Source organism: Setaria viridis, chromosome 4 (assembly GCF_005286985.2).
Source record: "Setaria viridis chromosome 4, Setaria_viridis_v4.0, whole genome shotgun sequence".
In the NCBI taxonomy this organism is placed as follows: domain Eukaryota; kingdom Viridiplantae; phylum Streptophyta; class Magnoliopsida; order Poales; family Poaceae; genus Setaria; species Setaria viridis.
This window is the reverse complement of record NC_048266.2, coordinates 28,215,176-28,227,534: the sequence shown is the minus strand read 5'-3', so window position 1 is coordinate 28,227,534 and position 12,359 is coordinate 28,215,176. Positions and strand designations below refer to the sequence as shown.

Genomic DNA, 12,359 nt, shown 5'->3' with positions numbered 1-12,359 from the left:
ACCTAGTCCATATGGATTAGGAAACAATGGAGGGGATTTTATAGGCGCATCCATTGACTTTTGTCATCTCAGCGAGCTTTGAAAGTTGAAAACCAATTTCGGTTTGCGTAACGTGGTTAGTGAGCATGTGAGCCTAACAAATTTGAATTATCTGGCTCCAAAAGACGACAATCGAACAATTTAAGCTGGAACATTGGCAGTGTCATCACGTGCAACATTGGAATACCGAGTCAGAGACTGACAAATTTAGGACAAATTGGAAGGAGCCTTCATAAAGCTGCGCAAGATTTGCATTACTCATGGTCTCTCAATCCAATTCTACACCTGAGGTAGGATATTGCAACGACCCAATGCATCAAACAGCGAAGGGCATTCGCTTGCAAATACGTATTGCTTGATCCATCACACAAAGCTTTCATTTCACCAATGGTTGGTGTACCTGCAAACATTGTCGCCAGATCTTGGTTGAGCCAGAACAAGATGTGACTTGACCATCATAACACGAAAGGGGCAAGACACATTTACATGGTTACATCAGTTGCGAATATTACAGGGTAAAGGTAACAGGTACAAAGGTGCGCTACAGACATGAAACATGAAAAAAAAACATAAGCTAATTAAGTTACCCTCCATGCTTAACAATACACCAACCGTTACCCACTAGCAGAACAATATGTGCCGTTCCTAGCAGAGAACATGGACACAATAGCCACCTCGGGTTTCAATACTAGAATTTTTTTAAAAAGGCTGGCTCAACTTTTCGACAAGATGGTCAGGTTCTAAAACTTAAATGCGGGGAATGCGGATTGCCCTTTGGCAGTACCAGCAGCGACGTTTCAATCCTTCCTAAGGTCCACTCCCAAATAAAGAATTAAATCCTGAATGCCTTCGAGCATGCTCTGGTAACAGCTTGCTGATAAGCTCCGGTGGTGCGTTTGCTAGCTGCAAAGGAACAAAAGAAAAATGATCTTACAGCTCAGTAACATTTGCAGGTTAAAGGAAAGTATCTCTGCTAGAATAATTGGTGCAGATTACACGAGGATGCAAGGATCATATAAACGCCTCTGAGTTTAACTGCCTTCCAACAACTATCACAGACAAACACCCTATAAAAAACTAAAGGTCTAAGGCCCCGTTTGTTTCTTTAGTAGCTTCTAAAATTCCTGTCGCATCGAATGACATCAAATATTTAGATATTAATTAGGAGTATTAAACATAGACTAATTGCAAAACCAATTGCACATATGAAGGCTAATTTGTAGAGGCTAATTTGCGAGACAAATCTATTAAGCCTAATTAGTCCATGATTTGACAATGTGGTGCTCCAGTAAACATGTGCTAATGATAGATTAATTAGGCTTAATAGATTCGTCTCGGGAATTAGCCTCCATCTGTGTAATTAGTTTGTGTAATTAGTTTTATAATTAGCTCATGTTTGATCCTCCTAATTAGCCTCCGAATATTCGATGTGACATAAATTTTAGTCGGGACTAAAGATCCAAACACCCCCTAAAGCTCCTTTCCAACAACCCATATCCCATTTTTCGCAACAAAAAAAAAAATCTCCCATCCACCTTGTGGCCTCGGTATCACCCACCCAACCATTAATCCAATTTTTACAATTTAGGTCCCAGGAATGCTCACACTAGATAAAACCATGATGCTGCCACCAGCCGCCCAACCATCTGAAGAATTGCAGAAGTGTGGTGGCATTGTGTTCATTCATACGTGCTATTAGCAATAAACCAATGAGTAGAGAGGAAGCAGTGCTCATAGTCATTTAATCAACCATGTAGTTGCCAAAAAAAAAAACAGGGCGGTATGCATGGTTCACAACATAGAACATATCAAAATCTACTGACTTGTCAAGGACTCATATTCAGTGCATGTGATTTTAGCCACCAATACCTACCATGTGTCAGTAAAATGCCACCGAAATACATACAATGAATCTTACAAACACCATTTTCATGTGGCCAATTGACAACTTTTCATATATAATCAGTTCTCAGATAGGACTTCAGGAATAGAATGACAAATAAAATTGCCTTGAAGTCACTTACTTCCTGCTTAAAGTTGAACAGTGGAGGGAATGGGCGTCCATTTGGGAGCCTTGCATGTGGTTCTCGTAACTCGTCAAAGAATGAATGAGCGCACGCCTCAAGCTGGAACAGTAATTCAACCAGCTCAGTGGAGAGAGAGAGAGAGAGAGAGAGAGAGTTAATTACTGTACATGTATATTCATAATATACGTATGTATACCTAAACTTTATGCATTTACCATGATATGCAAAGGCAACAAGTGCTATGTTAGGATACTGCATACCGATAATCATTTGTGGATGATGGATTTCTTATCGTCGCTTTATTATGTTGATTTGAAGCAAAATTTAGTTTCCATTACCAAGCACAAACTATGCAGAAATTGAAGCTTCCGTAACTTCTTTTTTTTAAGTTCAAAGTTGTGGTGTAGTGTTTTTAGTGGTTACCGTATACTTTATTTGAAATCCATTGCAAAGCATGCACTCTACTAGACTACTAGTACAACAAAATATAAATTAATGAAAGCTTCAAGTTGAATGTTTCTTCTGTTTAGTACTGTCATGAATGTGTATGAGAAACAGAAGATGACATGTGTCCAATTATGCACGATTCAAAAAATCAATTCCATGTTTATAAGATTTGTGAAGCACAAAATGACAACAAGAAGTTTCTTATATTGAAAACTTTTGACCACAATATCAATACCAAAAGAGGACGAATACTAGTACAACCATATATGCCACCAAATTACATCCTATCTTCTGTTAAGCACTGTCATGCATGTGTATGAGAAACAGAAGATGAAATCTGTGTCCAATTATGCATGATTCAAACAACCAATTCTAAAATTGGAAGATTTGAAGCACAAAAATTACAAGCAGCTTCTTATTTTGAAAACTTTTGACCACTATATCATACCAAAAATCAGGACTAATATTAATACAACTATATATGCCACAGAATAACATCCTATGTTCAAAACATGACGTGGCATGTAGCCCTGGCCACATGGCATATTATGGAACTATTGTTCGCTTCATCAAAGATCACAGGAAAATACAATAATTATTGAATATGCTGAGCTTATTAACAAGATTCACGTGCAGAGAGGTGCCCTTGTATTCCAGGCAAATCATGCATCATCCCTAAAAAGCAACAATTGATCTCCCATTGGATTGATGGATTCCTAAAAGGTGTTTTGTCCCCTCTTTCTATTTTATCAATTTTTATGTTTCCTCAACCTTGAAAGAACACAAGTTTTTGCATTCATTTGAATCAGCATGCAGTGACTTAAGTCCTCAAAAATAAAGTGGCATTACAAAGTCTGCACCAGTATTTGGAACACTGGATCTGAGTCACACAAGTGATGGAAAATGGGGCTTTCTATAAGCAAGATGATCGCTGACAACTATCAGGTTTTACTACAAAACTTTAACCACGGGCAACACTTAAAACAATTCAACATATTCAACAGACTTTTAAAGTGACAACCAGAGATGGAAAAACTCACAGCGCTACACCGCAGATTTGGTGAATACTGAAGAAGGCGGGAAACGAGATCTATTGCTTCTGGAGGCATTCGCTTGTGGAAAATCTGCAGCATAACCATTGTGATAAGAATTCCATTAGGAACATCAAAAGAATAAGGGGGATCGTACGACAATAGAAAACTGTATTGCAGATCATATTTTACACATGACAATAACATATGCATTGGCATCTTCCATGTATTACAACTTATTGAGATCATCCGATGTAGAAAATTGAATTGGGCTGTCGTTTGACTTTAATGAGTAGCAGTATGATCCTATGGGGTCAAAGGAACTCTATTGAAATTTAGCAATAGCCACTTGGATGAGAAGTTTGCATGTAGGCCTACTTCAGTGGTAGGGAAAAAACAACTTTACGGAAGAAACTCGCTGAGACTGTGTGAAATCCACCAGAGTGACCATATCAATAGATTCTATTTAGAGGAGTTTCCACTAACTAAAAATGTGAACACACCTTGTGCCATGGACACGCTTTTATCTGAGGAAACTTGAATTCTGTGTAATTGGGATTCATACACCGGATTTCCTCTCGTGTTGGAGTACCCAAAACCTGCATGGAGTTAACCTTTGTTCAATTCTGGAAAGTACCAAAGTCTATAGCAAATATCTTCCTCAAATAATTAATTATAGAATGCACGCAAACCCATTAATTACCTTGATAATCTCAACAAGCTGGTCCACAGCGCTTTCACCAGGAAACAAAGGCTAATAAATTGCAAAAATAAAAAGAAGTCACTTAACTTCACTGCTGAAATCACATTGCAATGATGTAAAAGATTTTAAGAGATGTAAGCCAATAAAGGTGGGTAACTAAAGCACTTACTTGACCAAGAAGAAGCTCAGCAAGAACACATCCAGCAGACCATATATCAATAGATGTTGTGTATTCAGTTGCACCAAATATGAGCTCAGGAGCGCGATAGTAACGCGAGCATATGTACGAGATATTTGCTTCGCCTTTAACCTGATAAGTTGGTGTATTTTTCAAAGATAAGTCTGAGCAAAAATAACTCACAGAAAAGTACTGGGTTACAAAATGTTTGGAGGGTAATCAAAGTTGACTTTTGAATGTCATCTAAAAAAGAGTTATCAGTGGAAGGATAGAAAAAGGTTATCATATGAACTCTTGCGTACAGAAACCAGCTAACACCACACAATACTCTTCCTATTCATACACCTCGGCACATTGTTGTGTAAAGTTTAACATTTAGTTACCAATGATATCATTGTATCGTTGAGTAAAGTTCAACATTCTGCTTCCTATCCATACACCTCAGCACATTGTTCTGTAAAGTTTAATCTTTAGTTACCGATGATATCATTATATGGTTGAATAAAGTTCAAAATTCATTAAGTTGGATTGAAGGGTCAGGTTCAAGGAGCTAACATGAAGGCTTTTCAAAAAAAAAAAGAAATCCAAAATTCCAAATTCAATCCACAGATCCTTGATGCTTATAACTCAGTCCATCAAGGCCAGTATTCGATACTTCTTTTTTTCAGATCAACTCGATACTGTGTTTCCACTGTTTGGAGCTGGCGTTGAAAAAAATATATAGAAGGCATATGAATTAGCATGCCATCCATGCTACAGTCCCGCTAATCATTTGATGCCATACGAGTTAGCAAATGCACATATTAGACCTCGTATACTCACAGCACAGCACAGCTCAAAAATAAGACTTTTGTGTCTTAACAAATTATGATATTTCAATTGTATTTAATTATATACAAAAAAATGATATAAAAAGACAACAATATTCTTGGCTGTTATCAATAGAGCATGTGCGTACCAAGATTTTAGCACTCCCGAAGTCACAAACCTTGACTTGGTGGGAAAGAGGATCCACCTATCAATCAAACAATAAGAAAAAGTAAAGGTCAGCAATTTTCCACTGAATCGTCATGAACAAACAGGCACATGTTTTGGATAAAAAACCAGCATACCAAAATATTCTGAGGCTTAATATCCCGGTGACAAACTCCCGGTGCATTATGAATATAAGCTAATCCCCGGAATATCTGCAAAATATACCAAAAAATGTAAAATATTAAAATGCCACTTTTAGTAAATGCATATCAAGATAAAATGCAATTCTACCACTACCCACCTGATACATGTACAGTTTAACATATATAAGGGGCATCCTCTGCTTCATATCTTTGTAGTGTTTCAGAACACGATAAAGTGACTCTGGAACAAACTCCATGACTAAGTTAAGGAAAAGTTCATCTCTACTTGTGGTAGAGAAGAAACAATGCTTCAGGGAAATGACATTGCAATGGTCAATCGATCGCATTATCTGCAACTCCCTATTCTTGTATCTTTTGTCCTGTAGAACCTTCTTAATGGCAACAGTTTCGCCCGTCTCAATGCATTTTGCCTGAATTTATGCACACACCCCATCAACAAAATACAGCCAAAGTGAGGAGAAAAAATCTATGCCAAGTTGGGGGGGGGGGGTGAGGAACATGATTTGGAAGCTATCTCTGACCTGGAAGACAACCCCAAATGATCCAGTTCCAACAACTCGCTCAGCCATATAGCTAATGGTCTGAAGAACACAAAATCACAAGGCAAGTTAGAATGGTATTACCCTCATCATGTAGTTGAGCAAGATGAAGTGAATTTCTTTCTCCAAAACCTACCCTTTTTGGTTCACCATTCTTTCCACCAATTGTGGTCGAGATTATATGGCCAGTAACGGCATCATTTCCCCCCATAACAGTGGCGACGTGCTGTCATACACAAATAACAGGCAAGACATAAGTAAAAGAGGCAGCACCAAATTAATGAGGAAAAAAAAGACTTAGATGTACTTGGGGAGCTACTTTGGGCATCAGCATTTGGTTGCTTCACCTGATTTGTGGCAGCAACATTAGCAAACGCCAGCACATCAGGCTAGCATTGCCCCCAAGTGAACAAACCAAAATACTACGACATATATGCCAAGTCAATGCTACATTCATGGAATCCATATCCAAACAACTAAGTTACAAACTCAATCCAACGAAAACCACGGAATGTAACAGACTAACAGCTAGGCCAACTGCCACTTCACATGAACCCCAACTAAAGTCAAACATCAAAACAGGTAGCTGAAATAGTAGCCGCAAGACAACTTCTAGGACACATTCCCGGCGGCTTTAGCCACCGTTCAAAGCGCCACGAGAGTGGAAACGCTTGCATGGCCAGCACGCAAAGTTGCCCGGAGAGCACGGAACAGCGGGTTCCCTCCCCGGAAAGCAAAGCTAACAGGGCTCTAACGGTCTCCAACCAACGAGACGCCCATCAGCCTCCAAATCAACGCAAAAGCAAGGGGGCGCGAGGCGCAAGCCACTGGAATGAGGCAGCAAGCGAGCTGCCCCAATCCTGACAAGCGGTAGCACAGATCGCGCAAGCAGACCGGAACCAGGACCGCCTCCCGAGGCCGAGAGCGCCGCAGCTAACAGATCCGCGGCGTGCAGGCAGATCCAGGCAGGAGGAAGCGAAGCGACCAACCCTAGCCCCCTAGACAGCCCCAGCGGAGGCTCGAGGCGAGCGTGGAGACGGAGGGGACGCGCGCGCTCACCTTCTCGTCGGCGGAGGCGCGCGGCGGGTCGACCTCCATGGCGTCGGCGGCGGGGAGGGGCCCACCACCGGGCGCGGTGGCCATGTGGGGCGGTGGCTCTGCGAATGGCTTCTCTCTCCTCGGTGATGGGGGGGGAGGGGGAGGCTGCTGCTTCGGGGCTAGCGTGACCGTGAGGAGGGGGCCATGGGGGGTGTGGGCACTGTCCCTGTCTGCCCACCACCACGCTGCTTTTTTATTCGCTTCCGGTCTTCTTCCTTCCGCCCGTTGGGCAAAGCAGAGCAGCCGAGAGCAGGGGAGCTCTGCTTTCTTTTCGGTTTCGCGATGCGGTGGATTTGGGGAGGTCTGGGCCGCCAGCCCACTACGCATGTGGCCTAGAGGTTTCTTTGGTCGGCGCATGTGGCCCACGGATGGAATTCTGCAGACTCTCTGCACAGCCCACGGACGAAACTATGTGACAGGGCTAGGAAAAGATGCATTAGCACTTCGGTGACTCTTTTATATTTTTTTTACCATTTCAAAAATGTTAGAAATATAAATTATAAACTTTGGCGCAGCTTACTTTTAAAAATAAATCATTGTTCATGGCTAGCAGCAAATCATCTAGTTAAACGTAAATTGAACCAATGTGTTGTTATTAACAAAATCTGTAATCAAAATGGACTAACCTTAAGTGAACTAACATAAATAAAAAGAAAGTTTAATATCATGAGGATTTTCAGACAGCCTAAATTCCGAACAGAACCTTTCTGTGCAGCTGTAGAGTGTGGTTGCAACAAAAGAATCGATGTTTAGACAGTGATTGATATTCCTGTCAATCAGCCGGCTGTGGATCGGAGTTGCGGATCACCGAGGGATTTGGCCTTCCTCACGTCAGCGGGCTTCTACTCCTGGCAAATGGATCAAAGTCCACCCCTAGGTGCAAGCACTTTCTTTAGCTACTACATCGCCTCAAAATTGCTGACTCTGCGCTATGTGCCTATTGCAGGGTTCATGAGGATGGAATTCACAAATTGCTGCAGTGTCCTCTTGCACAACGATCTTATCTTCAACGGCACCTACATGAGATCCACACTCTTTCGATGACCTTTGGGCAGTTCCAGAGATTCTGGAAACCGCTGCCAATCAGGGTCGATCAGCGAAAAATTCGTTTTAACAGCCAGAGAAGAACTAGTACCAGCTCAGTATATCAGCAAAAGCAAACCTAGATGCATCCACGTTCGAGCTTGTCAACAGTCGGCTAGCTAGCTTGCCGGGAAACCTCGTGGTGCCCATCACCGAAGCAGCCCTAGTCCAAACCGGAACCAGGGCGCGCGTCTTGTTCAAACAGGTGAGACCGAGCAAAGCGGATGTACGAGACCCGAGGCAGGCACAAGTCAAAGAGGAGGTCAAAAGGATGGGCGTTTGTGCCTGCGTGGCGTGCATGGCTGCCCGCCGCAAAGTAAGGGGGTGTTTGGATAGCAGGTGCTAAATTTTAGTACCTGTCACATCGGATGTTTGGACACTAATTAGGAGTATTAAACATAGTCTAATTACAAAACTAATTGCACAACCCCTAGGCTAAATCGTGAGACGAATCTATTAAGCCTAATTAATCCATCATTAGCGAATGGTTACTGTAGCACCACATTGTCAAATCATGGACTAATTAGGCTTAATAGATTCGTCTCGCGATTTAGCCTAGGGGTTGTGCAATTAGTTTTGTAATTAGGCTATGTTTAATACTCCTAATTAGTGTCCAAACATCCGATATGACAGGTGCTAAAATTTAGCACATGCCTCCCAAACACCCCCTAAACCCGTCAACGGTTCAATGCAGGCAGCAAGCACGGGAGGCTGATTTTGACCTCTGCCACTCCGCTTGGACCACGTGACGGCCGAACCGGATGGCTAGCGGTGATTGGAAAGAAGCCGCTATGCCTCTGCTCGCATGTTCTTGTCCAGTTTTTCAGCGAGTTTTGTCCCTGCTCGCATGTTCTTGTCAAGTTTTTCAGCGAGTTTTGTCACGACTGGAACATATCGCGCGCCAACCGTTTCAGCAATCAAATAAAAATAAATAGAAGGCAGCAGTACAAGTTCACCACGAAATCATAGTATTTTAACATAAAATTCTAAAGATAGAGCTCTTTAAAATATTGACATCTACCTTATATCTTGAGTTATTTCCGGAAGATCCAGAAAAACAAATCATGCAGAAGGTAGTACAATAAGCAATCAAATCAGATTAATATATATACATTTTGGACCATCAATATCTATAATTTAGAAAGCCGAGTATAGAAAATATATAAATTTGTCATTCCTGGCAGCTACATGAAATTCAGATCTCACGTAAATATTGTGTGAAGCAATCATAGCTTAACAAACAAGCAGAAACACAACATGAACTCTTCCTTGAAGATCTGTTTTGTGCTTTGATTGCAGCTCAATCACCACACACAACACATACTTGATTGGATGGGTAGGCAAACCACTATCACAAAAAATTCAAATAAGAGTTAGTACACAGTTCATGAGGTATTGAGGTGCGTGTAGATTAAAAAAATCTTTAGCTCAGCTCTTAAAACATGTCTAAAGCACCCAGGCATTCACAAACAAAGTAATACACATGATAGTCACCCTACTAATATGCATTTTCAAGCACAACCATATGAAGTTGAAAAATCAGATAGGACAAAGCAAGTGAAATAACCTGGAAATTTAAGAAGAAGTACTTCGATAGTTTTATTATTTTGGGAAAAGCAAGAATCATCAAACACTAATCAATCTATTTTCCACTTAAAGAGACGCATTTAGTTTGGTTTGGGAAAGAGATATGTTGCTACAACATTATTGCTGCACACACATGAAAGATGATCCAACATTTATTTCTAAGCTGGATTTTGGAACACAAGTACATGATTGTAGAAATAGTTGCAACAAACAAGCAAGGAGGCTCAAAGCAACTTTGTGACCAAAATGAACTAAGCACTCTGAAATCCCTAAAAAAATGGTAGCAAGATGCAGGTGTAGCATCTCTGCTTAATTTGTGAGTAGTTTAGTAATTCTTTCTGGAATTCTGGACTAAACTTACTAACATAAGCGAATCCTGGAAGATGCCGTTGGAGACGATGATACTAGAAGAGCTCATCAGCTCAAGCAAGTGAGGCCTTGTGTAGGGCAGTGTACCTTTCTTCCACATATCCCACCACACACTGCCTTGACCATCAATAGTTCCATTCTCATCTACATAGATCACGATTGCAATAACAAACTATCACTCTTGTGAACAACCTAACTGGTTATTTCCTTTATTATGAATAATGTCATTCCGTGAGTTTGCACAGATTATTTTGTTTATAGCTTTTTATAAAGTGCATTTGTGATTGGAGATTGAGATTTTTGATATTTTTGCATCTTAGTAATTTCTCCGTAGCATGTTTATTGGGAATAAGACTGAAACAATAAGCATAACAAGTTTCCTAAAAGCATAACAAGGAGCAATGCTACATATAGCAAAGAAACATCAGAGTATACGAAGAACGGAACATATTCATAAAAGCTGAAGAAATATAAAGGATTACAGAGGGATCCCGGCTACATATAAAGTAAGATAAGGAAATAGCAGAGCAAGATAAGTAAAGAACAACTAGTTAGGCAAGAGAAGAAGAATAAAACCTTGTCTTAGAGAGCAAGGCTAGCAGATGAATATGTAGGTATAAGACAGTATGGGAGGCTTTTTTCTGTGCATTATAAACAGAGAACACCCAAGAAAAACAATGGCAACGCATGAAATAAAAAATTTCTGTGCATTATAAACAGAGAACACCCAAGCAAAATAATGGCAACGCATGAAATAAAAAATGGAGAGGATTAGGAAATGGACCTTTGCGAGGCACCTAATCACACATCCCAAAAAGCAAACAACAACCTTCCTTCCTTCCTTCAGCAAGAGATGGTCCAACAACAAACAAAGAACCTGATAAGAACACATAAATTAGCAGGATCGAAGCATAAAAAAAGAAGGGTTCTACAGACATGTATCAATCAAGGAAGAAGGAATCACTACACATGATTGAATAAAAAAGAAGGAACTGGTACACAGGCATCAATAGAAAAAGAAGAAACCACCACACAAATACGAATCAAGAAAGAAAGATACTGTAAACGTGTTCCTAACTATAGCACTGTGAAAGCACACAAAAACCTTCTTTCCCTTCCTTTTTTTCCTATTGATGAAAGGAAGAGCATGGCATCCAGCAAATGCGATGAAAAGGACATCCTATTGATGACAGGAACAACATGACATCCAGCAAATGCAAGTTTTCCTATCGATGAAAGGACCATCCTATCGTTGAAAGGAACAGCATAATAATAAAGACCATCAGAAGGACAAACTCACCGTGAGATCCTGTTCTGACCCAACCCATGGAGCTCATTGCAGGCACAGGAAAAAGAGTTAGACTCAATATCCACCGCACGAGATCAAGCAGAGGAAGGCGTCCAAACCTAAATTTGGCAACCCACCTTCTTGCAGGGCAGGACCCTGCTAGGCCTAGGTCACCGACGCCATGCACGCCGTTGCACCTACACAAGAACACTAGCGATTCACAGATCAGGACCGGCCACATTAGATCTAAAAGCAGGAGAAAGGGAGGGATGTGTAGGAAATGGTCGGAGCTCACGGATCTGCACAACGTCTCGTTGCTAGGGTTTGAAACCAGTGTGGGAAAGTGCGAGTGCTTCTAGGGTTTGAAACTAGTTAGAGGGGAGAAGGAAGCCGAGCAGGAAGGGGATAAGGAATGAGGAGGGAGGCACTTATCTCGATGATGGGAGGGGAGCACATCGAGTGGTGGGAGCATGCACCACCTAGTCTGATGGGACTGGCTGTCCTCCCCCAGCTGCTCCTCGGCATGGACAAAGAGGAGGGCGAGAGGGCATGCATGTACGGGCACTGCGCGTTGCCGCCTGCGTGGGCTGTCCTGATGGGAGGAGGGGGTCTACAGCGAATCCAAGCATAGGAGGGCGGGAGGGCACGCGCGCACGAGCACCGTGCGTTGCCGCCTGCGTGGGCTGTCCTGACGGGAGGAGGGGGTCTACAGCGAATCCAAGCATAGGAGGGCGGGAGGGCACGCGCGCACGAGCACCGTGCGTTGCCGCCTGCGTGGGCTGTCCTGACGGGAGGAGGGGGTCTACAGCGAATCCAAGCATAGGAGGGCGG

The 12,359-nt window shown here is 41.8% G+C and overlaps 1 protein-coding gene across 1 annotated transcript; it reads right to left on the bottom strand.

The window, feature by feature from the left end:
• Positions 1-497: 497 nt before the first annotated feature.
• Positions 498-7,365, bottom strand: LOC117852092 (shaggy-related protein kinase GSK4). The gene is made up of 12 exons (XM_034734028.2): positions 7,163-7,365; positions 6,240-6,329; positions 6,086-6,145; positions 5,702-5,974; positions 5,538-5,612; positions 5,384-5,440; positions 4,417-4,557; positions 4,248-4,298; positions 4,048-4,143; positions 3,554-3,637; positions 2,064-2,165; positions 498-942 (listed from the first exon to the last, which is right to left on the bottom strand). The coding sequence occupies exons 1-12, from the start codon at positions 7,244-7,246 to the stop codon at positions 847-849; spliced, it is 1,209 nt and encodes a 402-aa protein (XP_034589919.1). The 5' UTR covers positions 7,247-7,365; the 3' UTR covers positions 498-846.
• Between the last annotated feature and the right edge of the window lie 4,994 nt (positions 7,366-12,359).